The sequence below is a fragment of the Labrus bergylta genome, chromosome 20, assembly GCF_963930695.1.
Source record: "Labrus bergylta chromosome 20, fLabBer1.1, whole genome shotgun sequence".
In the NCBI taxonomy this organism is placed as follows: Eukaryota; Metazoa; Chordata; class Actinopteri; order Labriformes; family Labridae; genus Labrus; species Labrus bergylta.
Window position 1 is genome coordinate 17,644,169 of NC_089214.1, and position 26,604 is coordinate 17,670,772.

At 40.5% G+C, this 26,604-nt stretch overlaps 2 protein-coding genes and 1 non-coding gene across 5 annotated transcripts; 2 read left to right on the plus strand and 1 right to left on the minus strand.

Moving 5' to 3' along the window:
• The first annotated feature begins 198 nt into the window (after positions 1-198).
• Positions 199-270, plus strand: trnag-ucc (transfer RNA glycine (anticodon UCC)). Its single transcript has one exon. It is a non-coding gene; the product is annotated as a tRNA-Gly (tRNA).
• A 3,521-nt stretch (positions 271-3,791) lies between these two features.
• On the minus strand, positions 3,792-12,325 carry map3k8 (mitogen-activated protein kinase kinase kinase 8). The gene is made up of 8 exons (XM_020638591.3): positions 12,178-12,325; positions 11,210-11,587; positions 10,914-11,084; positions 8,784-9,045; positions 7,709-7,815; positions 6,225-6,377; positions 5,072-5,318; positions 3,792-4,979 (listed from the first exon to the last, which is right to left on the minus strand). The coding sequence occupies exons 1-8, from the start codon at positions 12,178-12,180 to the stop codon at positions 4,855-4,857; spliced, it is 1,446 nt and encodes a 481-aa protein (XP_020494247.2). The 5' UTR covers positions 12,181-12,325; the 3' UTR covers positions 3,792-4,854.
• mtpap (mitochondrial poly(A) polymerase) lies at positions 12,313-26,352 on the plus strand. Of its 3 annotated transcripts, none has more exons than XM_065948909.1 (9): positions 12,313-12,337; positions 14,628-14,794; positions 14,914-15,138; positions 15,298-15,522; positions 17,102-17,313; positions 19,600-19,826; positions 21,833-21,925; positions 22,032-22,105; positions 25,375-26,352. In XM_065948909.1, exons 1-9 carry the CDS (start codon positions 12,331-12,333, stop codon positions 25,696-25,698), a joined length of 1,554 nt encoding a protein of 517 aa, XP_065804981.1. In that variant the 5' UTR covers positions 12,313-12,330; the 3' UTR covers positions 25,699-26,352. The 3 variants fall into 3 exon arrangements, with proteins under 3 accessions (XP_065804981.1, XP_020494246.3, XP_065804980.1); XM_020638590.3 differs by lacking the exon at positions 12,313-12,337 and adding an exon at positions 12,670-12,897; XM_065948908.1 differs by lacking the exon at positions 12,313-12,337 and adding an exon at positions 12,714-12,870.
• The last annotated feature ends 252 nt before the right edge of the window (positions 26,353-26,604 follow it).

The window sequence follows — 26,604 nt, forward strand, 5'->3', positions numbered from 1 at the left end:
GTGTTATGTAGTGGTATATAATAAGCAGCATTTACAGAACTAAAGAGCTACAACTGCATCTGTATCTCAAAATGACTCACTGTGCCCCTCCTTCTTCCTCTCATCGGCTCCTCCTCCTTTTCCCCCTCTCCTCCCTCTCTCAGTCAAACGCATGCTGAGGAAACTGCTGAGTTGGCAACAGAACTTTTCTTCTGCATCGCGATGGTGGTATAGTGGTGAGCATAGCTGCCTTCCAAGCAGTTGACCCGGGTTCGATTCCCGGCCATCGCAGATTACAATGTTTTCTTTAGTAGTACAAATAGTGAATGTAGGTCCTATGATTAAAATAGTGACATAAATCCCATAATTAGATCCTCTCATCTTTGTTTCTCTGTTTTCTTTTCACTCTGGTTGGTCGTTGAGCTGCAGTTATTTGAAATGTCACTTATTCTACAGCTTTGCATTATACATCAGGTATCATATTCACTAGAGTTTCAGAGACTGTAACATGAAAACCCTCCTGAAAATCTACACTCCAGCTTTGGCGCTCAGCTTTTGAAGATTCATGGGAGTTATCTACAAACACTTGTGTCCTTAAGCAAACTGCTTCCTTATCAAACTTTCTAAGAGAGGTGGCTGAGCGTGAGTTATTTTGAGATACAGAAATCAAATGTCTTGTTTGTAAAATCTTAAAGTCCTGGAAATGAATATCATATTTTTCTCATAGTTGATTACATGACATTAGCCTCCCATCATTGTAGAGATTCATTATATTACATAATCCCCTGCTTACCCATGTTCTGATACCAGCATCTTCTCTTCCAGCTATACATTAACTATTATCCTTTATAGGTTTGACTGGTGGAAGTGCAGGAGAGACCTCATTAGGGGCTGGACTATTTTTTTTTGCAGAAATCAACATGCCTGAACGCATGAATAGGCTGTTAGTGGATTCATTTTTTTTTAAATCAGAGGTGTGACACTCAATAACATTCATCAAGAATTCAAATCTGTTTTACTTGAGGCCAAAATCGTTTACTAAGAAACTTGAATTGACCTTTTTTTTATTAGTTTAAAGTCACTGAAAGGACTCTATTGTGTTGAAAATGACCTGTTTTATTATTATTAAAGTAGTTCTCTCTTCTTCTTCCCCTCTGTCTGTATCCTTTTCCCCCCCACCCTGGCTGTCCCTTCTGCTCTAGTTCTGGCTGAGTGGTTAAGGCGATGGACTTGAAAGCTATTGGGGTCTCTCTGTTCAGGTTTGAATCCCACTCTGCTCACAACATCAGACTGTTTCAAATTCAGAAGAATAATTTCTCCAACAACAGATGGTTTGGAGTTGTGAGGTAAATGTTTCTGCATTAGAAGAAGGTAAAGATTTGACTAAATTTAAGTAGTGAAATTAATGATTAACCCATTGTTATCTCCCAGTGTCACAAGGTTGAGAGTTCACGGCTTGACTGTGTGGTCTTTAATAAACGTGAGAGACCAGTCTACTTAGAAGTAGACTTTGGTCATTTGGTCATTTTGATGCAGGTCACTTTCAAAGCAGGACTTAAACTTGTTCAAAGTTATTTCTGCACTGTGGTATTACTACTTAAAGGCTGCTTTTTAGATCTCAGTACTTCTTCCACTGTCACTTATTTCTTTATCTAAAGCACGTCTTTTTTTATAAATCTACCTGCTCATCTTTATTCTGCAGAAGAATCCCCCTAGACCCCTTTACTTGTAATTTCCTTTGTTATTTTTCAAGCTTGGTAGGATAAATGTATATCAGCAAACATATAAACATACCAGAAATGACAAATATCCACACATTTAAGAGAAGTCAGGAAGTGTCTTTGATGAAACATTAAAGAGCGTGTAGAAACAGTCAGTAAATGGAATAAACACTTTAGAAATGGAGATCTTGTGAAGAAGTGAAAAGCAAAAGAAGCAATGCCATATAACACTTAAGATTGGGATAATGCTAAATAGCAGGATGACAACCATGCTGAATCTAAACAATGCAACGTAGTAAAGAGAAACACAAAGAAAATCACGTCTGATACATCTAAATCATGCTTTGCAGGCTTGCCATGATCTGCTGAGCTCAGAATGAAAAACCTCTCAGTGGTATCTTTAGCAGGACGTCTACATGACCCCTTGTTAAATCCATAAATCAGGCTTTGTTTTATTCAAATGTTCCTCTTTATATCTGTTAATCAACATAAAGGATATTACTGTAATGTTGAGTTCCTTCTCTGAACAATATGTTCAATAGAGCTGTATCTACTATGACCGCTAGGTGGCAGTATTTGTCTTTTGCATTCATCTGAAACTTTCACTTCCACTCACACAAAGTCAGAAAATATATTTTAAGGAACCAGTCTTGTCAGCATTAATTTGTCATTTTGTCAACTTTTCTACAACTCAAAGAACCGTGTACATAATGTTTTAAACTGTGTTCTTCTACTCTTATAAAATGTTTGTTTGCGTGTCTGCATGACTGGTTGATCTGTATTTTGCTGTTGCCATCATCTGCCCAGGGACAACAGATAATAACTAGCTAGTCAGCTAAATCTGTACAAAGCATCTTTTCTCTTCTGAGACTTATGTTTTTTCATACACTGTCCCGGATTCAAATAAAGAAAAACTAAACTTATTGGCTTCCCATGAAAAAATGACAGAAAAAAGGGTCTACTTTCATATTTAACTCTGAGGCAAGCCCCTCTACTGCAGAGCTTCACACACACTCACGTGTGACGCTCTTGGAAAGAGGAAGCATATGCTGTGTAACAGATTACCGAAAAACACTTCACACACCGCTTGTGTTTCCCTGATGCAAATCTAGTTATAGATATGCATGCGATACCATGAGTGAGTAACACTTAACAATAGGAAGGAAAATACCTCCACTACTAATTTATCACCTGTTTGATCTAGCTTTCATTGTGGCAATCTAGAAAAAATGATTACTAATAAGATTTGTATTACACATTAGTTTGGGGATTTTACCATTATGTACCTCTTTACTGCTGACATATCGCAGAATAGGTCGACTGTATTTAGCCACGGCATTCTAGTTTTTGCTATTTTTTCTTAATGTGGGGTAAATACATTGTCCCGATGCAACTAAACACACAAATAAAATACTATGGATGGCTGACATAAAACGACGTGCAGCAGTCAAGTTTTCAGATTCTACTTTTTCACCTCTCATAAAAGTCAAATATCTGTTCTTAAAATGCAACTAAAATTCCAGAAGTAGAATCCAAAGAAAATCATTGAACTAACACAAAGTTATATGGTACAGGTAATGTTTACCCAATAAACTCATTTATGTTAAATAAGAACACTCATTGCCAATCTGGGGTCCAAGATGGAAAGCAAATGCTACACTTGTCTGAAAGAAGCTTGTGTAAACATCTAGTGAGAGTGTTAGTGGGCTTATATCAGCATAGTAGATGGTGAGAGAAGATAGTCTATGTGGGCGCACTGATGCTGCCGGGTCATATTTCTTTTTTGACTTTAATTGTAGAAAGGGGACCGAGCCAAATAAAAAGGGAAACTTTAATGTCCCCACCCACTCTCAACCGCAGAACCGTGTCCCCTTACGAAGTGACAAAACTCATTCTGTTCTTTCCAATAACACTCATAAGTGGTCAGGACTGTCATTTCATTATCAAATACCAAATCTGTGTACACAGCTTTTAAAGCTAGAAGTTGTGCAAGGAAAGCCATGACCCTCTTTGTAAAAGATATGTGTGTCATATGTGTGCCGTTGTTTCCAAAAGATAAGATAGGACATTCTCAAAGAATCACAAACAGGATGGGATTTTCATTTTATTGCATTTATTTATAATAACTGACACACTTTCAAACTTTGGCATTTGCAACTTTTGGTACTGAAGAAAACACAAGTAACACAAAAGTTATTTGAATTAAAAAGTCAATTTGAACCTATGGCCTGTTTTGGTATCCGTGAACACGTGCGCCCTCTATGAACTGATTATGAAGACAACAAATGCTTAGGTTGATTTTGAAATGGTGTTATCACATAGTTTCCAAGGTTGTCATCGCCACAGTTTACAACACTCTTAGCACTGTCTGCAGCACACTCAGGCAGGAAGGTGCAGAAACATACTCAAAATGTATCAATTTAGCTAATTCACAGTGTCTTTGAAGAGTCATGGGGGCAACAATTGGATTGCATTTCAGATATTTTCTATACTGGTTGTCCTAATCAGTGAAAGGTTAATTTTTTTCCCTTTTAAAATAAGTATCTCATAAATGCTGCATCAATTAGGCTCAAACCAGCACAGCAGGCCTCATCTCACAGGATGTACAAAATAGAAATCAGATTTCACAAGCACCCCATATATTTGCATTTGCACACCATACTCACCATATCACCATACTATTGAAATTCCATAGGAATTAACAAGAGGAAGTCCCTAAGAACTACAAATTATACATGTTAGCAGAGTGCATCCATACTTTTAAAGTTAGCCTAACTATTTTAATGCTTAACATATATATAAGCCATCGATCTGTGAAATAAAAAGCACATGTTTAATTACTGTATTAACTACCACTCTACATTATAGCATGTACATATAACCAATAGCTAACAGTAAACACATATTGATACACAATGCATCTCTTTCAACCACTGTCCTGCAGTGTTGTCTATTTCCAGCAACAAGACTGAGCTAGTACCTTTCCTTTTAAGTCTCTTGTGTCCTGTAAACACATTTCAGTCCATTGATGAGCCATGTCGCCTGCAGCTGGTCATCCTTCTGAAAAATTCTACCGGTCATCCAGAAGTGGAGTGTCGGCCATACTTAAATGAAAAAATGTACAGCTTCACAAATATTGAGCTGCAGTCCGGTGTTAGCCATATTCTGAGGTGGGGGGCCCTGTCACGAGTTTACAGTAACCAGACAAGGCACCAAGGTCAATGTACAAGGAGCCCTTCCTTTTTATGTGACCGGAGTCTTCAGAGTACAGAGAAGATTCTGCAAAAAAGAGAAGAGAGCATGTCATAAATGTCATAAGTGTTTCTCATTGAGTACCTGAACAAAACTGTCCAAAACACTTCAGTCCTTACCCTGTGTGGTGTCGGGGTGCTGGCTCTGTTGACGTAGCATGGTGTGGTTTGCCTCCTCCAGGGCAGAGTCCAGGCTCCAGCAGCGTGGTTGATCTTCCCTTGGTGGGTTGATGGCCTCATGCTTTAAAAGTTCAGAGGCCGAGCTACGCAGGGTAGGGTTCCTCTCCAGGGCTCGCTCCAGGAAGGAGCGGATTGCCAGGCTGCAGTCTTCTGGTATGTCCTCCAAAGGTGGGGCCTGCTTGTGGATCTGTGAGGACAGAAAAAAGGAAAAGCACATTAGCACGAGAGAAAAAGGCAGAGAGTAACAGCCTCCAAATAATGAAAAACAACAGGCTGGGTAGAAGTCATCCAGCAGCTGTGACCCAGTTTTCTTCTTTGAGTGTCATTGTGATTTGTGGCTAGCAATACAGGTTTGGTGCAGCAAGAGGAAACACGCAAAAGTAGCATAGCTCAGCTTGTAAAAGAGGGGCACTTTACTTCCCCATGACAGCAGTTCCAAGAGGAAGTGAGTAATGGTCTAAGTCATGACGGCTAAGAGTCATTTCAAAACCAGAAACAAAGCAAAGAACCAATGTCATGGAAACCTTTGAAAAACAGAAGTAGTGTCTGACTACACGGGCAATAGATCACACACAGTTACCAGCCACATTAAGCCTTTTTTATCTTGTGATAATCTAGACCGTGGAAGACCGGAGCAATGTCATGGAAAACAAAATACTCTGGCTGAATGCAAGTCTGGTATAATAGCTTTAATTTAAAGTTGTAAACCAAAGTTGTACAGAATTTTATACTCTAGCCACAGTTACCACTGTGACCGACTTTTGGGCACTATTGGATTTGTGTAAAAGCAAAATCAATATCCGCAACAAGTTTCTCCCTGGCTCCCCTTCAGGATAAAATACACATCTGTTAGCTACTTAAATTCAGGGATTCCCCCTTTTGTAACAACCACTTTTTCCAGCAACTTCCAATGCAATCAAATTCAACACCAGTTTAGACATTATACTAAAAACATCAATTATCAAAAATGGCAAGGCTTTGAATTTAAGAGAAACGTGTTGTGTAATATTAAGAGTTATTTAATTTTGGATCAAGGTTCTTAACAAACAGACCAATCAACAACCATGTTTCATAAAAGATGCAAAACGCTTACAATGTAGAGGTAAGATGGGTATGCGGTGCGTGGGTATCTCCTGACCCACGGAGGGCTCCCAGTCTGCATGTGAATGATGGTGGTGCCCAGGCTGTAGATGTCCGTCTTAGTGTTGTGTCCTCGACACAGAACCAGCTCTGGACTCATATGCATCTATATGAAAGAAAGACATAACAAGAATTCAACAAAATGGCGGAGCTGTTGGAAAAGGTGTGAAGTAGTTCCTCTTTTATGGGTTTACAACAAACTTAAAACTGTGTGTATCACGGTCAAGGTAAGGGCACCAGGGCCACTTTGAGTATGAAAAGTAAACAAAGTAACATCCCTCTCTGCTGGAAATTCCAGCCTACTTTCCCATGTAAATATAAGCCTGAGCAGCCCAGTGTTAGGCTAGCTCTATATCTCTTATTATTACTGCTTGGTGTCTGCCCTGGGAATTTCCACAAGTAAAGCCATGAGAGGCCCAGGGTGCAAGTACAAGGACTACTAACACACTGACAAACAAACAAAAGCCAGTACATGGGAAAGCTAGACGGATACATCATGAGAGAAAAGCCTTGTGAGAAATCTTCTGAATTAATCCCAAAACTGATGATTACATCTGCACTAAGACAACAACAGCAGGATGTTATTAGCATCAGGTCAATGAGTGCACTGACTGCTCTGCAGTAACTCTTGCCAATCATTGACTTCCTATAATCGTTTTGGAAATTACATAGACAAGTGCTGACAAGTCTTAAGTGTTCCAGGCCATAAGGAAGTCTAGCCTGAGTCATTAAGAGTGCTGCCATTTTCTGTAAAAGCACACCCACTATCAACTCCTCTATTGATTAGCCCAAACAAAAACAGAAGACATGTTGGATTTTCACATGCATTTTAGCCTTATATTTGCAGCCTGTGATCTACATTTGCAAACAGACCTTCTTGTAAATGTATTATTCTCAATGTCTTCTGTTATCTTACATTTTGTAAAGCTAAACTTCCACCACTAAAGCACTTACTGAAACTTTATTTTGCAAAACTGAGAAAGTCCTTTGATAACATTAGTCCTTCTCTGTAAATCCATATCTTGCAGCTCTGGGGTTGTTCCTTTTTTTTCCAAAGGTGTTTTGTCTGTGTTTTATATGTCCCCTTATCACTAAGTATTGAAGCAGGCCGTCATAAACTTTTGTATGAATTGCATGTTCCGGAGACTAATTTCAATACACGTGCAGAGAGAATTTTCAGGTAGAACAAGATGACATATCACAACCATTTTTATGTTATTATGCGGTATTAATTGTAGTTATTGTAAACTTATGAGGCAAGTGTTAGCTTTGGCATCACGTCAGTAAATCGTTAAACATCAGCCTGTAAAACCCAGACTTGGCTTTTCTAGTGAAAATGAGCAGGAAACATGAAAAGCCCAGTTCATGTCTGAGTCACATGAGGTCCCCAGGTGATACTAGTTCTATATAAATAATACTAAAGCTTTTTTTTCTTACCTCTGTTCCTCTCAGGTCTCGGGGAATGTATAGATCCTCTGTCATCTGCACTGCCAGACCAAAGTCGACCAACACTGCCTTGTCTGACATCAGGACGATGTTACTGGCTAAAAAAAACAAACAGAGAAATGACTTTTATGATTCACACTTCCTGCAGAGGCACCGTGCTTGCAGTGCAGGTTGGCATTCAAGGTAAACATTTGTAACATTTAGGAATACTGAGCTAACTAGCAAATGGGAAAAGAGCACTGGAGCCTTCTAAGATTCCAGCATGTCTCATGCTTTTAGCCAACGCATTTGACAGATAATTTGAGGGCAAGCCTTTTGTGGAAGGTCTCATCATTGCTCTTAAAAACCCACCAAGGTTTAATTACATATTTTGATCACAGGCAGGAAACACTTTAGCCACAGCGATGTGACACAGGGCAAGACTGGCCATTGTCGTCGGAGACTTGCCTGTCAGGACCCTCTTATTTACCCAGAGAGAGTATGAGAAGATGAAGGCTGGATTTTCCAGACACCAAACAGCCTTAAGGCCATGAGGCTGACACATGGCTCTGGGAAAAAGCTTTGATCCCAGCAGCGCTACTGTGGTCCAACCACTGTAAAACTATCACCTATCTAACCTCAGCTGAGCCATGCCTACTCTAACTAGCATTTCTTGTCATTTAAGTAATTAGCTGCCAGACTGTGTGTCAGTGTGACCAGGCTAAATTTGAACACTATATCTCTAAGTGTGTGTGTGTGTGTGTGTGTGTGTGTGTGTGTGTGTGTGTGTGTGTGTGTGTGTGTGTGTGTGTGTGTGTGTGTGTGTGTGTGTGTGTGTGTAAGAATCTCAGTGTCGGATTTCTGTGGTCTGTCTGGTTGTGGTTATCTTGACTGATTCACATTTTTCCTTCTTGGCACTTGACTCTCTCATCAAGAGCTGCATCTCCCTGTGGCTTGACTCTGACGTAAATAGGGTTAAAAGTGACATTTCACAACTTACTGACACATTTGTGTTATCTTTCTGAAATGCAGCACAACCCTCAAAATCCCTCTGAAAGTGGAAAGCCTTGCACCATTTTGCTCTTACGTTTGATGTCGTGGTGGATGACTTTATTCGAGTGCAGGTACTCCAGCCCCCGCAGGACTTGCTTGGCCACCCAGATGATCTCAAACTCTCTCATTGGCCCACAGCTGTCCAGCTTCTCCAAGACCGAGCCGCCCTCTCCGGCCTCCATGAACAGGTGGACGCTCTGATCCCAGAACAGAGCGCCGTATAGTTGAGCTATGTTCTCATGGTGGAACCGTGCCTGGAACTCCACCTCCGCTGCTTTGAAGTTCTCCATAGAGATCTGTTAAAATGATGATGAAATGTAAATAAATGCCTTTTTATCTTAATTCTAGGTTCTTTTTGTATATCCTAGGCTGCACAATTCTTGGAATTTTGACTATCAGACTTGTCTGTACGGTATTAATCATTGATGAGCCATGTCTCTTTCCCAACAATTTATCTACACACCAAATTCCTTTGTAAGCCTACGGTACTTAAGTCTCAAGTTTTACCTCTGAGACTCAATTTTTAATAAATAAGTGTGGGCTGTCAGCAAGACAAACATTTCTAGCCCACCACTCCTCAACACCTATCCCATGAAGTACTACCTGCAATCCCAAGGCACTGATGTATGTTGGCCAAACCAAGCCAAACTTAAAGCTAAGAATCGCAGAGCATAAGGCTGCCATCAGAAATGGTAACATGGATTATGCCATTGCTAGGCACTATAAGGAGAAAAACCATGGGTCTGCTACCACCCTCCAATTCATTGGCATTGAAAGAGTGAGTGTTAACCAACTTTTAAAAAGGGAGGCATTTTGGATTTACGAACTGAACACAATTGAACCACATGGACTCAATGAAGCACAGGACTTGAGCTGTTTTTTGTGTGGCTAATTACTATATCCTGTCTCTGTTCTCAGGGAATGAGGACTCATAGGGAGAGTTAAGCCACTAGGAAGGACCCTTCTCACTCCCCCCTTCCTGTTAAGACGGAGAGGGACAGGTACAATATTGCCCTCAACAATACTTTTTTGCATTTTCAGGTAGACATAGGAAAAGACACTGACCACTAGATTTAAACTAGTAGTTGTCTTGTTCCTCTTGTAAACATATTTTATGTGAATATGCTTTGAATTTGTAGGTGCAATTGTTGATGCACTATGAAAAATTATTTTCCTTACACTGTGTGCAACTTGATATATTGTGTTTCCATTTGTGGCTGTTTATTGTGATGATTGGTCATGTGACCACTTGCATTAAACACACCTGTGTAATGTTTGCCCTGTGATTGTGCTGAACCTGAAGAAGCTAAGGGTGAAACGCATTGTTCGTGCACAATAGAAATATAGTAAAAAAAAAAATGTCAGTGTGCCACGGACTTCTGATTGTTTTTTCACCTATCCCATGAACTTTGTTTACATTTTTGTTTAATATGTTCTCAAACAGAAAGGCAAACACTACCCTCTGTGTATTGAGTTGGGTGCTGCTCTGGCTGTTGCTCCTGCTTTCAGTCTTTATTCTAAATTAAACTTGCCAGAGAAAAATGGTATCTTTTCATCTAACTGCAAGCAAGGGAACAAAAAGGAATATATCCCCAAACTAATTCTTAAATAATGTTTCCCTGATGGACCATGTGTTGAATGAAGGTTTAATGACGAGACTCTGATATGCAGGAAATCTAAAAAAAAAGATAACAAGCACATGATCTAGTTCCAGTAAGCCCTCTTGGTGTATTGTTAACAGTGTGTACAGAACACTATGTCAACATTGCAATTTGATAAAAACAGCAGCAAGAGGTAGGAAGTTTCACCCCCCTCATTTGTCAGTATTTTCCATGTGAGAAACGGTAAACACACTCGTCACGAAGCCCCTTCTCACATGGGCCAATTTAATTTCCATTCTTGCATTTATCTTGGCCCTTTCTGTAAGACTGTCACAAAAAAAAACAAGGGTTCTTCTTTTGAAGAGCCCTGTTCCTCTTTTACTCAAATGTCAAAACGTACAAAATGTCATGTTGACTCTTAACGCACACTGAGCAAACAGGAAAAGTCGCTGTGAGAACAAATAGTTCTTGCCAGGTGAAATACTTGGCATCTATAAGGCTTGACTTTCGAGAACTCAGCACAGGCTGCTTCTGTATTCCAGTCTTTGCTGAGCAGGACTCACCAGTTTGCATGCCATTCTTTTTCTGGTGCTTGTGTCCTGAGCCAAGTGGACTTTCCCAAATGAGCCCTTGGGCACGAGGCCACAGCCGTAATTCTTGTAGGTCAATTTCCATGGAAAGAGGAGCACGTCCATGTTTATCCGGTAGCGGCCTTTTTTCACAGCCATGTCCTTCTGCAAACAAAAGGTCAGTTAGAAAAAAAGGGAAGATGTGTCTTGCTTTTGTAAACTGAATAGATTACAAAGACTCATTTTCATGCTCACAAACATTCAGTTATTATTTTTGAGATGCTTCTCACCTTGTTCAGCAGGACTCCCATCTCCTCAGGCACATCCTGCAGGGCTGCAGTCTGCATGTTGGAGAGCAGGTTGACGAAGGACAAGAGGTCTGCTACTGTCCCGTAGCGAACACCACTTACTCCATCAACCCCAAAGGCCTTCTGCTGACCACTAGAGCTAACTGAGTCCCCCACCTCCTCATTCTCATCCATCTCCTCCTGGGAGAGACCTTCCTCTTCAAATGATAAGCCCCCGTCCTCCTCTTCCTCTACTTCTTCAAGCTTATACAGTCTCTCTGCAGCGTTGATGATATCCTCAAGGTTCATATGAGCCAAAAGCAGTTCTACTCCATTATCATATTTGTAATCCATCTTGAAGCGTGACTTCTGCTGTTTGCTCTAAAAAGAAACATGAAGCGGTCAGTTAATTAGCATTTCTCCACTTAAATCAGAGTTGCGAGAGATTCAGTCAGTGATCAGCTCATCTGGAGTTCAGGTTACAGAGTGACAATTCTCAGAAGCATGAAACGTTGTTTCAGCTGACTGGGAGGGGCTAACAGAATATTTTCCAAGCAAATGAAGGGAGTTTCACAGTAAAGCCGGGAAGCCCCCCCCCAGGGAAGCTCAGACCTTGCTTGACATCTAGAAAACACCAGTTAGTAAGGAAAGCTCATTAGTAGTCATTGCAATATGGAACCTCAGATAGGAAATGCATGGACACCGTGTGTGCCAAATTTGACTTTGAGACTGGGTTTTTCCAAGCCTACCAAACCAATAAACTACAGATTCAAGATTATTTTTATCACATTTCAAAACGACAAAATCAAAAAAAGATGGCTCTTGAAATAACAGCCTATATTTCAGTGATATTTCGGGAGATGGAATAAAAGTTGCAAACAATCAAACAAACAATTTCTGCAAATGATTAGCAGATCCGACCGTCACATGTTATGTTGTAAGTAAGAAAACATGCTGTAGCCTATACTTACCATATAACTGACTCAGAAGCTTAACATGACTGTCGTCTCTTCATTGTGTGTCTCTGGCGGAGAGTACAGCACCGACTGCCTGCCCGAGTTATAGGTCGGCTGAGTATAGAAGGAAGTAAACAGAGGAAGTGCGTGTGGGCGGAGTGTGCTTTAATGTCAGGTGTGTGCGCTTTACTCTATGTAAGTTTCGTTTTCCCTTTCTCCTGTTTGCTCAGATGAAAAACAAAGTTCAAATGGCTTAATTGTTGAAAAACAGAGCATCACCTTCCACAGAATCACCGGGTGCTTTCTGGTGTTTTCCTGTGGGAAATGTTGCTTCATGTGAAATCATCTCTGAATAAATGTTTATTGAAGTTCTTGGATACAACCTGATTCAAGAGACCAATTTTAGTAAAGCTTGAATGTAAAACCCACTTAGGAAAATAACTTACAAGTTACTAACAAGTAAACAAAGTTTTTCCCCCCTGTCCTTTGTACATTAATAATAACAATTTGTCTAGTTTTGGTATACCTCGTCTGCCGTAGACACAGCTGTGCGCATGCGCCTTACAGTTTCTTTCGGAGCAGAAATGGCGTCCTCCATTGCAGTGTGCAGGTTACATATGACGGGAAGGGGCAGCCTGGTGAAGTGCTTAAAGAAGGTCGACACACTCCTTAGAAGAAATATTGGGACCAATGCTGTTGTTGCGCAAGGTGAAGCACTTTGTAAAGAAGAATCTGGTTCGTATAACAAGCTAGCTATGATACATGTCTCGCCTGCATTAAAGCGTCAGTCCAAACCTCATTATAAAATCTTTATATTTTCAGAAGCACTTGGTATTAAACTCTATCTCAACACTTTTTACATAGAGAATTTGAAAAGTAATAAATATGGGGCGTTCGGTGAAATTCGGCCTTTTGTACGTTCACTGAGAAGATAAATAAATTAAGTAATGTACATAAGTAATTATTCAACATACAATTAGATCAGGGGTGGGCAACTGGCGGCCCGGGGGCCACATGCGGCCCCCATCAACCCTCAACGTGGCCCTCGGGTCAATTTTTTACATATCAATTGATTGGAAACATGAAGAAAAACATGACAAAAATCTGCCATGACATCATGAAAACCAGAAATATGTCCATAATAATATTAGATCACTGGTATATGTTGATTTAAGTTTGAGACATAAATGACTGTAATTTGGCCCTCTGGCAGTGAGAATTAAATGAATGTGGCCCTTGCTGTGACCAAAGTTGCCCATCCCTGAATTAGATTATTGTACGCCGCTGTGGGAAACATATGCATGCTGAGTTATAGAGTTCATAAGGCAGCCATCGTGACGAGTTTGAGTCTTGTTAGTCTATTATAGCCTTCCCCGAAAAGTTTGTCTTATTGTCAAAATGTAAGTGTTTGTAAGAAGTTTTGACTTTTGGGCCACACTTTTCAAACTGCTGTCCTACAAAATGAGTATAACAACAGAACAATATAGAATTATATTCTTGATAAAATATCAATATATATATATATATATATATATATATATATTTAGAGAGGCACCGATTGGCAAATCAGGGCCGATACTGATGTTTGTAATGACTACTTAGCTGATTCCTATTTCATGACTTCTTTTGCTGTAACACTCTCACAATGCCAACTTTTTTCTAATGTTTGACAATGAAAACAAGTCAGAGTTTTTTCATCAGGTGACCTTATCTGCCCAATGAAAATACTTCTAATCTGAATCAGTAGTTAGGTGTACTAGATGTCAGTATGAAGTAACAAATAATCATCATGCCACATTGTTTGCTGATGTTTGTCAACAGGGCCGATATCGTACAATACCGATGTTGAACTGATGCATCCCTAATGTCGTGGAATTTCTGTAGTTATTTAGATTATCATGTACAGATGTCACTAGGGTTATTCACTGTTCATCATGTCAGTCAGACCTGACAGAGTTCAGCTGTTATTAGAACACCAAGGACAGCTTGGAGAGTGTCAACTGTCTTTCCTGATATCTGCAAAGATGTTAGGTAGATGTATTGTCTGCTCCCGTGTTATAGACGTCACAGATTAGTCTAGGTGGGTCAATGTGACATGACCCTGATAATGATAATGTCTTATAGGATATACAGTGTTTCCCCTATAGGTTTACAGCGTTGGGGGGGTAGGGACACGGCGACACAGCAACACGACTTTTTTACTTGACCTATTGGCGGGCCGCCCCCCAATATAATGTTAGGGGAAACACTGATATATGCGATGCCTTTCGAGAAGTTCGGCAGATGTGATTGAGCAAGACACGAGTACAGAAGTGTGATGTTGAATCATGTCTCCTCATGAGTGTTCATCTGATGTATAAACTTTCATCAACGAAAGCCATCTGAGTCAACTGAGTCTTATTGTATGGAGTCAAGTCTTCGTAATTTCTTCAACACCTAATATCTCCTTTTATTGTTGTTGCCAGATGTAAAGGATGGAGCTCAATCTTTGTATGCTGTGCAGGCGAAGAGACAAGAACAGGCAGAGAGATCTGTTCTTATCAGCTGCCTCTCCAAAACCAATGAGAAAAAGTTTGTCAAGTATTTATCCAAATATGGAGATATCCAGAAATACTTCTTTTATGAAAGCTATGTAAGTGAAAGAACATGCTTTATTTCCCTACATGTTTTAAGATGTACATGAAACAGACTTGTCAGTTATTAAAGGATTCAGGTTGATTTTAAACTGTGTGTTTTGATGTTTTTATACAGGGAATGTATGCTGTCATAGAGTACACCAACCAGGAAAGTGTTTCCTCATTACTAGAGGATACAGCCTTTCCCAGTTTTAGCCATGAATGCATGGTGCCTTTTAAATCAAGACTTCTGTCACTGAGGAACATAGGCTCCGCTGACTCAGCCCACAGACAGCTGTGCCAACCACAAACCACTGTTCCCATCAACACGCTGATAGAGAGACTGTCCAGAGAGGAAAGTGTAAGTGGTTTGCTACTCTGTATTAAGTTTAAATTGAAGGACTAATTAGGTGACTTGGATTCGGCAGTAAAGACAAATCTATTTCAGTAGATGTCTTAAAGTGTAATGCAAATGTATGCCTCAACAAGCGTGTTAACCTGTCTCTTCATTTCCCCTCAGATAGACCAACAGGTAACCGCCCTGACAGAAGCTTATCAGCTAACAGAGGAGAACATCAGACTGCGTTTCCTCGTGTGCTCTCTACTTAAGGACATTGCTGCTGCTTATTTCCCAGAATGCAGCATCAAGCCGTTTGGCTCATCCGTGAATGGCTATGGAAAGCTGGGCTGCGACCTGGACATGATCCTGGACCTTGATGGCATCAGTGGGAGAAAAGCAAAAATGGTATTAAAGGGGGTTTTAAGGTGTCTATTTCTAGTAGTCGCTTTGGATAAAAGCGTCTGCTAAGTGAATTGTAGTAGTCTGAATAAAATTAGATTTTTTAATACCAAATTTACCAGCTAAGACGATTTTCTTAATACTGCCAGACAGAACATTATCAGAGAGATAGATAGATAGATAGATAGATAGATAGAGAGTTACTTTATTAATCTCTTGGGAAGGTTCCCTCAGGGAAATTCAGATTCCACCATTCGCACCAAAGGATAGAACAGCACACAGATATAAAAACACAAGTTATATACAAATACACTGTACACAGTAGCAGCAGTATACATGTCTAAAAATGATATATACATATCCATATTGAAATAGTAGCAGCAATAATAAATGTAGAAGCAGCAGTTGTGATCTTACTTATCTCATCAGTTCACTTAGTTGCTTAATTGAACAGTTAATGTACATCATGTCTTGCAAAAGGCCATCTGCCTCAAGGTTTAAGGCACTTAAATACTAAATACTGATTGGAATTCAGACAAAATAAAACACATCTCTACTGTTGCAAGCAACTGAACAGATACCAGCTGCTGATACTGGCCACAGTGGGTGCAGAGCACTGCAGGGTGAAACTGAAGACAAAAAAGTGAGAAGCAGGTTTTTAGAGATGCCACAGATGATCTTTGCTGCATCCTATTGAAGCCTACTGTAGCCTGACATCCCTCCATGACTGTATGTTGTTAAGGTGACATGAACTAGATGAGCAGAGTGTCATTTTCATAATATTTTGCTTAAAGGAATGTGTGTTCAACCATGGTAACCGTCCACTTCATTTTAGTGTGGTGGCATTCACTTCACACATTCAAATAAAATTGAGGCAGATATAAAACATTTTCTAAATCGAAAACTCTACCTGTAGAGAAACCATAGATTATATCGAAACAGATAATGATAGTAAACACGGTTTTAATGGTCCAATAAAGATGCCACAGGAATACATATTGAACAATACTGCTGATAAAGACTTGTTTGATAAACCATGTTTTTTCTCCCTGATGTTAAATAGCAGGGGAATAGAATCGTTGTAGACGTGTGACATAAAGTCAGTCATCTGTAGGATTGTAGTCACATTTCAAGCATTACAAGCAAACTGAACATCGATTGGTTTTTGATCGCTGGTCGGTAAAAATAAGACATTTGACGGCATCTTGAACTGTAGACATTTCTGATGTGCAGAGTAACTGAAGATGAATCATGTGCATGTGGTCGGCTTTGTACCACTTTGGAGCTGTTTCCAGAGTGGCAAAGGTTAACAACCCTGATGTTATGTATAAAAAAATACAGTAAAGTCCCACCAGGGTAGTTTGTGCTGTTTCGTTACACAGTAATAAGTTTAATGTAGAAAAAGTCGTAAATTGATGTTTTTTTCTCATTTGTCATATGATATGATATGATCAGTGCTACTTGCAATGCCTTTTTGCTCTATCATGAGAACTTTATCGTCACAATACACAAATTCTGATGTACTTTGGTATGTTTGATACCATACATTTAGGATCATGTGACATCTCTAAACTCTGTGTTGCAGCCAAAAGCCGGTCTGTTCATGGAGTATCAGATGAAGAGTGAGAACTCCGAACGGGATGTGACTAAGAGCATTTTGTCTGTTATCGGGGAGTGCGTTGACCGGTTTGGACCTGGATGTGTCGGGGTGCAGAAGATTCTCAATGCAAGATGTCCCCTGGTCCGCTTCTCCCACCAGCCCTCTGGTTTTCAGTGTGACCTCACAGCCAACAACAGGTATTCAACCTGCAGACATTAACAGCATGGGTTAGTTTCATGTAGTGGAAATGTCAGTTCCAGTTGGTCATGGAGCCTCTTGCTTCACAGAAACTGACTTTCCTGTTCTGAATGTTGTTCTGGCCACACTGGCGTTGCAAAAGCCCCAAACAGAAACTTGACTGGCAGGAAGTGTGGTGATGGTTCAGTTGCCTGCCAAAGTGAAACTGAACAGGAGGGCCAAAAAAGGGGGGTCTTTTGTGTGTTTCACTTCTTCTCTTTCGTCCCCACATCGATGGTATAACTCCAGCACACACCTGCTAACGTACAGAAAACCACACAGCAGTTTCGAAGGAAATAAGAGTTGAGCTGCCTACTGCGGATGGATGCAAGGGGGACTTTTCTCCAATCGTGCTGAGAGATCTTTGACACGCTGCACTTTTCTACCTCTGATGTGTGTGTAAAAGAAAATTCATAACAGCTCTGTGTGACACGCTGAAGGCTGCTCTCTAGTGGTGGTATCAATGGGTGTTGAGTTTCACTGACCTTTCAATTTCAAGGCACACCATTTTATTTCCCATACTCAGGAGGCTGTGAAGAGTTTATCCAAATAGGCTATCTTTAATTCAAATTTTTTATTGCTTTAAAGTTTATAACAGTTTCTAAGGCAGCATGTTGGATAACAGCCGTTCAGCAAGACGGGTAAAGAATAAATCCCACAATGCAACAGAAACTTATCTTTCAGATTTTTTTTTAACTTTGATTGAACTAGGAATCCCCTTGAGATGGACATCTCTTTTCTGAGGAAGACTCGGCAAAGTTTGCACACCAGTTATAGTTCAAACAAAAACCACCCACATCACACAGTCAAGTCAGACTTAACACACAAGTGGTCAATATGTAATCCAGCTCAATGGATGACATGTCATTTCTCAGTTGCATGAACTGGGCTTTTGAATTCCTGTAAGGGGACTAAACGACTAAAAGAAAAATTCCAAGGAGCAAGTCAAAGTAAAAGCCTTTTACACCTTGTGTAAAATCCAAACAAAACGTGTATATGGATCATCATTTCAGGAGATAGTGTCCGTTCCTAACAAGGCGTTTTTTTACACAAAACATTTAGAATTTAAGAAGTCTAAAGATGAAATGATTGTCAGCCTGCAAACTTTTTTTACGATGATCAGAACCTAAAAACAGATTTGGTGTGAGAGCAAAGTGCACTACGTGGGCTCAAGTGAATTCTCAATGATGATCATTGAAAACCAAATCAGTGATTTTATTCTTGGGTTCATTTCCAATCCCCTGGTCTAACATACTTGAAATGTGCTTAAGAAACTACAACTAAGGAAGTCATTTTCAACTTCTTTGTGAGAACACGTGTAATCCATAAAAATCCCTAAATAATATATGATGACACCTTTTTAATGACTCCCAATTCAGTTTCACATTTCGTTTGACCTGGGGATTGGAAACGAACAAGAGAAAAGAAACAACCTCATTTGGTTTTCTGATCATTAAAAATTAACTTGAGCCCATGTCGTCGGATTTCAAGATAACTCCCTCCCCCAAAAATGCTCACTCAATCTACAGAACAATTAAAATGTAATATTCAAACATGATTACATATTTAAAGAGAACATATTCTAACCCTTTTCCACCTTTTTTAAAACAGTCTCATGTGGTCTAAATGCAACGTCTGTGCTGTGCTTTGGTTGAAATATAACATGAATCGAGCACCAGAGGAGGTTTGTGCATTAAGATAAGCATTAAGAGATCTTAATATGCACCAAGGAAGACAAAGATATTACAGATAGGTCGTGTGCATTTTCATAAGGACATGAGTATAAAAGACGAGTGAGAGCAGGCAGAAGTGTTAAGAAAAGTGCGTATGTAAGCAAGAAAGGAAGTATGAAGAGTGGGTGATAGAAATCAGCACCAAAACAAGTGTGTGCAGTAAGAAGTTAACACTTTTTTTTAAAGAAGGAAAGTCATGAGTCATTTCTTTTTTAACACCTTTGAAGACTGTGGGGACAGCAGCCACCACAACATTTCTAAGATAGTTTTTACGACCAACTGGCTGCTAAGTGGGGTTTTTCCCAGTAAGAGTAGTTTCCTCATTGAGCAGGGAACTGGTTTTCTTTCCAGTTTTTTCTAGATAATAGATTAAGTTCAGAAATGCATACATCGGTTTTTTTGAATGTTTTTTCACCCAGTAAAGTGTTCTGCTTATACTTAATGTTGAGCCTCCAAAAATTCCCTTAAAAACCTGCAGCACAGTAGACAAGTAATACTGCATGTTCTCCACAGGGTGGCGATTAAGAGCACAGAGCTGCTCTACCTGTACGGGGAGCTGGACCCTCGGGTTCGCTCTCTGGTGTTCACCGTGCGCTGCTGGGCCCGAACTCACGCCATCACCAGCAGCATCCCTGGAGCCTGGATCACCAACTTCTCCCTCACATTTATGGTGCTGTTCTTCCTGCAGAAGAGGAGCCCTCCAATCATCCCCACCCTGGACCACCTCAGGGCCCTAGCAGGTACCACCACCCATACCTTTCTCTCCCCTTTCACCTATTGATCATTTTTCTGCATCTTTAAATGCCATACTGTGGAGGTCCAGGACAACACATGCATTTTTTTCTTCCATTGTGATATCTACTGACAATTAGACACACACATAATATCACTTCTAAATTGTATTTCTCACCATGCATTCAACTTATTGAGGTATCAACAAAGTCCGCCTGGACAATCCCAATACTGCAGGAATAATCGACTGGATTTGTCAGTTAATTCAAAAAGCCTGAAGGTGATGAGTTTAATATAATACAGTTTTGTAAGTAAATGTATGTTACATGTTAATTTAAAAAAAGGAGCTCACTGACCTGACAGCCAATCACAATTTCCTTTGGCTTCAAAAGTAACTTTATGCTTAACAGTTTTCTGTGAATGAAACCGTGGAGAGCCACAATAACAATAACTCTTGGGGTCCATAAAATGTCAGTAAATAGTGAAAGATGACATTTGGTTGAAGTATGAGGTGTCACAAACTTAGATATTCACCCTATTTAAACCTCAGACAAAGACAAGTCAAGATAATAAAATAGCAATATGGGAGATATCTAGTTTAGATTCGGTCCTGAATGTTTTGTTTTGGTTTTGACTAAGGAACCCACGCACTGTCATTTTGGACGCCCCTCTGCAAACCAACAGGTGTTTCAGTGATGGAAGCAGGCAAGCAAACTGGTTCAGATAGAACTGATTCTAACCGACCTAAAAAACATCAACATTTTTCTAATAAGCTCCACGAGCAGAAATGCGGTAAAACTAGGATAAATATTGGAGGTGTTTTTGAAAAATGGAGAGAGGTTAGAACCCAGAACAGTTTCAAGACCGATGCAGAGCTGGATAAACACTGAAGCTTCAGTGTCCACGACATGGCGACCTACGTGCACTTCGATTCAGGAGGAGGGTGCAGCATGAGACAGCTCTCTCTAATGAGTTGTATTTGGACTGCAGTACCCGTTTTAAACACCAGGTGTCAGAATGAAATATTGCTCCTCTAAGACTGAGAACTTTAAACAAAGCAGTGTAAACCTTTTGACCTCTAATCACAATTGTGAAGCCGATTCCATGTATCATGTGTAACATTAGTTCTATTTTTAAGGGTTATCTGATGTTTTCTGAATGACTAAGGTAGAACTAACCAAATTCAGTGTTGAAAAATGATGTTGTACAGTCCTTTTTCCTTTCCTCTCCTGATGTAAACATTTAAATAACATGACTATGAATGTATGAATGAGCTATAAATCAAAGTGAAGCCAGAGCAAGCCAGTAGGCCTTGGTACCAACCTAAGGGGTGGGGGGGGGTAATGTGTCTGCAGTTGTTGTTATTTTTAACTATTTCAGTGCATCCATTTAGGCTCTGTTGACTTAAGCGCATGTCTCACCTTCGTATAACCAAGGATAAATCTGTCTTGAATGTGAACCACCAGTCTGCCTGCGAGTCCACTGCAGCTCCTCCATCTCCTTCTCTCTCTCTCTCTGTCACCTTGGCTTCCTGATAATTGCCTTCCAAAAGCAATCTACCCCCACCCCATCCCCTTCCCCGTCCCTCCACCTCCCCCCGTCTCGGCCCGAGTTTAGCGCAGACTCTATCACACAGAGTGCTTACAGGACAATAAAAGGCCCATCACTCCGGGAAGGTCGATGACCCACCTCCTCTGGACACACGAGCTAACCCACCACAGGCATCTATTTAGACAGTGGAGTAAAACACACAGACACAAGCCAGCGTCATCGGGGTAAAGGAAGGCCGCTAACAAGGGCATTGCTGGAGTCTTAAACCAAGCGAAGACATGATGCCCCCACCCCGACCACATACACACACATGTACATGCACTTGCTCCTCCTCTCCCCCTTCCGTCTGGTCTGTTTCCTCTCCATGAAAGTACCGCCGCCATCCATCTGTGTGTTGTTTATGGCCATCATAGACCTGTTACGCCACTCTTTTACCTTGTATCCCCGCTTCTCCTCCCACAAGGTCCCGAAGACAAGAGCGTGATTGAAGGGAACGACTGCACGTTTGTCAGCGACTTCAGCAAGATCCGGCCCCTGAGCAACACAGAGACACTGGGTGAGCAAGAGAGCGGGAATCAGGGCTGCAGGGCTACAATTCAGTTTGATTGATATCACTGTTTCTGTCAGCGGCTAACTCGACTTTCTAACTTGCTGTGTCTCAGAGAAACTGCTGTGCGAGTTCTTCGAGTTCTACTCCACATTCTCATTCAGCCAGAAGTCCATAAATGTCAGAAAGGTATGTATCATAATGACCCTGTAGATGATTAGCCAAGCTGTAATAATTCACTTAAGTTTTTTGGATGGTTGAGAACTTTATGACATCTTTTAGTTGTAACAGTGCATCAATTTAAAAGCATATTAATAACCTGAATCTGCTGCAACCTTTTACTTTACAATGAGTTTCACTTAGATGAGGATATCGAGTGTCACTTCACTTGTGACCTTTTTTGTAATCCATGATCACCACCATGTGAATGGATGCCAACAAAAAGTCAACAACTTCTCCTTCGTCATAGGAATATGTTAACATATCTCAAGTGCATCATGCATGAACTCGGCACACTGCAGACTATAAAAGTTTTTAGTTTCTGTAGAATACGGCAAATCCCTTATTATATTTAATTGAAGAAGGCCAGAAGTGATTGGCTACCAACCATCCACTTGGAAAAAAAGTATATAGTGCAAGCAGGGTCCGAAATTAATAGACACAAGCACCAAATGCAGGTGGATTTTCCGCCACATTTGACATCTAACAGAAAGATGAAGCCAGTTATACTCCACTTCTTTAGTCTTCTTCTTGTGGGCCTTGACGCTGGACACTAACTGCTGTCTGAAACTTTAATATCATCCTCTCTTATAAGCTGAAGCATCAACGAGCCAGGATCTATATTATATTAATGAAGACTTTTTTAATAGATGTAGAAAGGAGATTTTTTTTTTACATTATAACTTTGAAATAGTTATCCGTTTTTTTGTTTGTCCACCAGGAGCACTAACCATTCTTTAAAGGAGCAATCTGACATAAGATATCTACAGAATTAAATGATTAAATGACCTTACTGCGTCATCAGACATTTAGGAAACATGCTATGTTGAAGTGCTGGCTTCTCTGTCAACAATGCAGCAGCCAGTATGTCCTCAGGAATTTGGATTCTTGTCCTGAATGTTTTGTAATTGTGAAGAACAGAGAAGGGAGGTGGTTTTAAGGCACCCCCACATGGTAGACGTCTGTCTGTTCGCCAGGCAAACGACAAACCAACAGGTGTTGCAGCGATGGAAGTGGGCAAGAGAACTGGTTCAGATAGAAGTGATTCTACCCGACCTAAAAAACTTCTGCATTTTTTCTATTAAGCACCACAACCAGAAACGTGGTAAAACTTGGATAAATGTTGGAGATGTGTTTTGTTTGATGCAGAAAGGTTTCAAGACTGACGCAGCGCCTGTTGAACACTGAAGCATCAGTGTCTGCATCATTGCAACCTGCGTGCACATCAAGTCTAAGGAGGAGGGGGCGCGGGGAGACAGCTCTCTCCAATGTTTTCAATTTGGACTGTAGTACCAATTTTAAAGTTCACATATTGCTCCTTTTAAAGCAGCAAAATTGTGTATCCTGAGAACAATGTTTTATGTTTCCAAAAAGTGAATATTGGCCATAAACTTGATTCTGTAGTTCTCCAAAATCTTTATCAGTTAGTAAAAGCCTTGAAAATCCAGTTCCAGTCACACTCTGCTGACAAAATGATCCATCCATCCCTTAGGACATCGTGCTTCTTGGATGGCTTCTAATCTGATTTGGAAATTAAACCGTTGCATCACTGAGAAACTAGAACAAAAAGAAGAAAAAAAATCTTTCCAGAAAGAGCATCAACACTAGAGGAAACCCAGTTCAGCATCCTTTCAAGTTTTTCACTCCCAGCTTCAGAGCTGAGCTCCAGCAGAGAAATGTGTTGGTAATAAAGGCAGGGCTCGGTGCATGGCGTCTTCCCACACACACACACACACGACAGCTGTCCTTGTCATGTGTGATTGATGTCGGCCACACAGAGCATGGCGCCCTTGAGCTGGGATCCCAATTAAGAGCTCCATCAGGCTTAGTGTAAACAAACACATATTTATTCTATTTACACCGACTGTCTATGAAGTCATAGGACTTCCATAAGAAATATACGTCTCGAAAAAGAATGAGAAAACAAGTCAGAAAAAGTAAGGATGATTCACTTCTTCTAAATAAGTCAATAAAATGTGTGGAAAGATAAAGATGAATAAATATAGAACGCAGAAGTAAAAGTGGGAAAAATAAGCACACAAATAAAATAATAGAAATCCAAAACTGAAAGTAGTTATAAAGAGAGAGGCTAATAAAAATATGTTTTTGAAGTTTTTGTTAGCCATTCATCCATTTTCATTTGCTAATTCATTTATTAATTTTGTCAGTGAAACCCTTGACATTAGAAATAATCAGCTCTGTCATTTTTGCCGCTGTTTTACAAGTAAATGAACCCTCTTCTAAGGTGCGACTCTTGAGTTTTTATGAATACAATGCGGTTCAAGTTCAAACCAAAGTGCTGAGAACTGTTTCCAAGTCATAATGTGACTCCAAGGTTATCTCAGAGGGACACTTGGGAGCTAATGTGTCCTCTGTATAAGTACAAGATAGTCAATTAAGCTACTTTTAAAATTTGCAACATTTAACAACATCCTATTCATCAGCTGTTCCTTTTACCCCTGGAAATTAACTTGATAAAGTAGGTGTTCACGCTCTGATGGCACAGGCCAGAGCTCGGAGGATAATGAATTGATGCCTGTGGGAAAGAAGGCCCCTGCAGTCTAATATATGAGACTAATATCAGGTTTGACACAGCATTGGAAGCCTGCAGGTAGACGCTGGCCGTGACCCATACCTATAGGCTTTCACCAGAGGAGCAACAGCCATAAATCTGCTTTACCGTGCAACAATTCTCTGGTTCACTCCCTTCCTTTGACTGATGGCTTTATGTTGCCATCTTCTGTCCCCCACATCCCCATCCCTTTATCACTCCTGCCCCTTTACTGTCAGGCCTAAGGCAGGACACGGCATGCAAAGCACCCTGGAAGGTTCTTGACTTCTCTGTGACCCACATATTAGTGGTTTATTTGAAGGCCAAACAGAGGCACGGATCATATATGCTTCCGTTGATAATATGTTCGGCATGCATAACAGGCTTTAATACCAGTTCGGCACTTTCCTGTCATTATTTTGTTCCACTTCATGATTTATTCTCACGTTTTGCCACTCCAGTCAATAACCCTTCCAGACCATGTCAAAGTCAATCCTTCTCCCATCTGTTGGCACGCAGAGCAGGGTTTCAGTCAGCCATAAGTGACCCAAACACAGCTGCAAAGTGCTAAAACCATGACCAACAAGATAGATGGACCATGTACTGTACATACAGGCCTCACGGCTGCTTCTGTTACTCAAGAATGTGTTTTCATCTGTCAGCGTTGTCCCCTTTTTCTTGTCTGCAGGGCAAAGAGCAGAACAAGCCGGAGGTTGCCCCGCTGCACATCCAGAACCCTTTCGAAACCTCTCTGAACGTCAGCAAGAACGTCAATGCCGTGCAGCTAGAACGCTTCATAGCTTTGTGTCAGGAGAGCTCCTGGCTGCTCCAACAGAGTGAAACCAGGACACCAGGGGTCAGTACAGACGGAAACACTGCCACACCTTGGGGACTCGCTACCCTCCTCATGCCCTCCCAGATTGCAGCGGTTAGAAGTGGCAAGAAGAGGAGACGAGAGCCGGCCAGTGAGAGGATAAAAGGCTTGCTGGAGTCCTTGAAGAAGGACAATTAGCCATAGAAAAGCTAAGACTCGGTCTGATCCTCTCTATGTCACTTTAATACATTCTGTGTTGGACATCTGCTTTTATTGCCTGATGCTGCACAGAGGAGGTAAGAAGCAGCTTCTGCAGTGAACTGTAGTTCCAATACCGGACACTGGAGGGTGTAACTGAGGCCTGTATGTGCATATGTTTGGGACCTAGAATAAGGGAGTGATTATTGATTCTGTTCTGTAAACCTACATAGTCTGTTGTGATTAAAGCCCATACTATGGAAATTGATGCAAGTCCTGCCAGATGCTCATGTATGACCAGAGACAGTAGATTTACAGGTACAGGTTGATTGAAAATGGATTTTAAACTTTACACCGATCAATAACAACATCTGTTCTCACCTCAAACAGAATCACTGGATGTTTTTCTTTTAAGTGTAACAATACAGATAGGTAATCATGGGTTAATATCAATGTTTTAATAAATGTCCCCCAAAAATGATAAAAGAAAGCTAAGGGACTCAGACACTTCAAAAACAATACTGCTAAATAAAAATCTTTCTGTAGTATAGTCAAAGAAATACTCTTTTTCATCCTTTTAGGTCATAATGGATTTGTTTTCTTTTCTTTTTCTACTTCATAGAGTAAATTAAAGTCTCATATGTATTATTCCTCTTTTGTCTCCAGTAAGCTTATTTTCTTTTCTAACTCCTGTCGAGTCACATCATACAAGAGCAGTCAAAGGACTTTGAGTGTTACCGCCTCCTTAACACAAGAATAATTCAATCCAAAAAGGCTCAGAAAGAATGGAGACCCAAACATACAAGGATGCCATGATGAGGTTTATTGACAGTGAATAGATTGCACTCAGGTGTGCAGCAGGTGGAGGGAGGAGGGGGAGAGAGAGAGCGAGGACAGGTGTGCAGT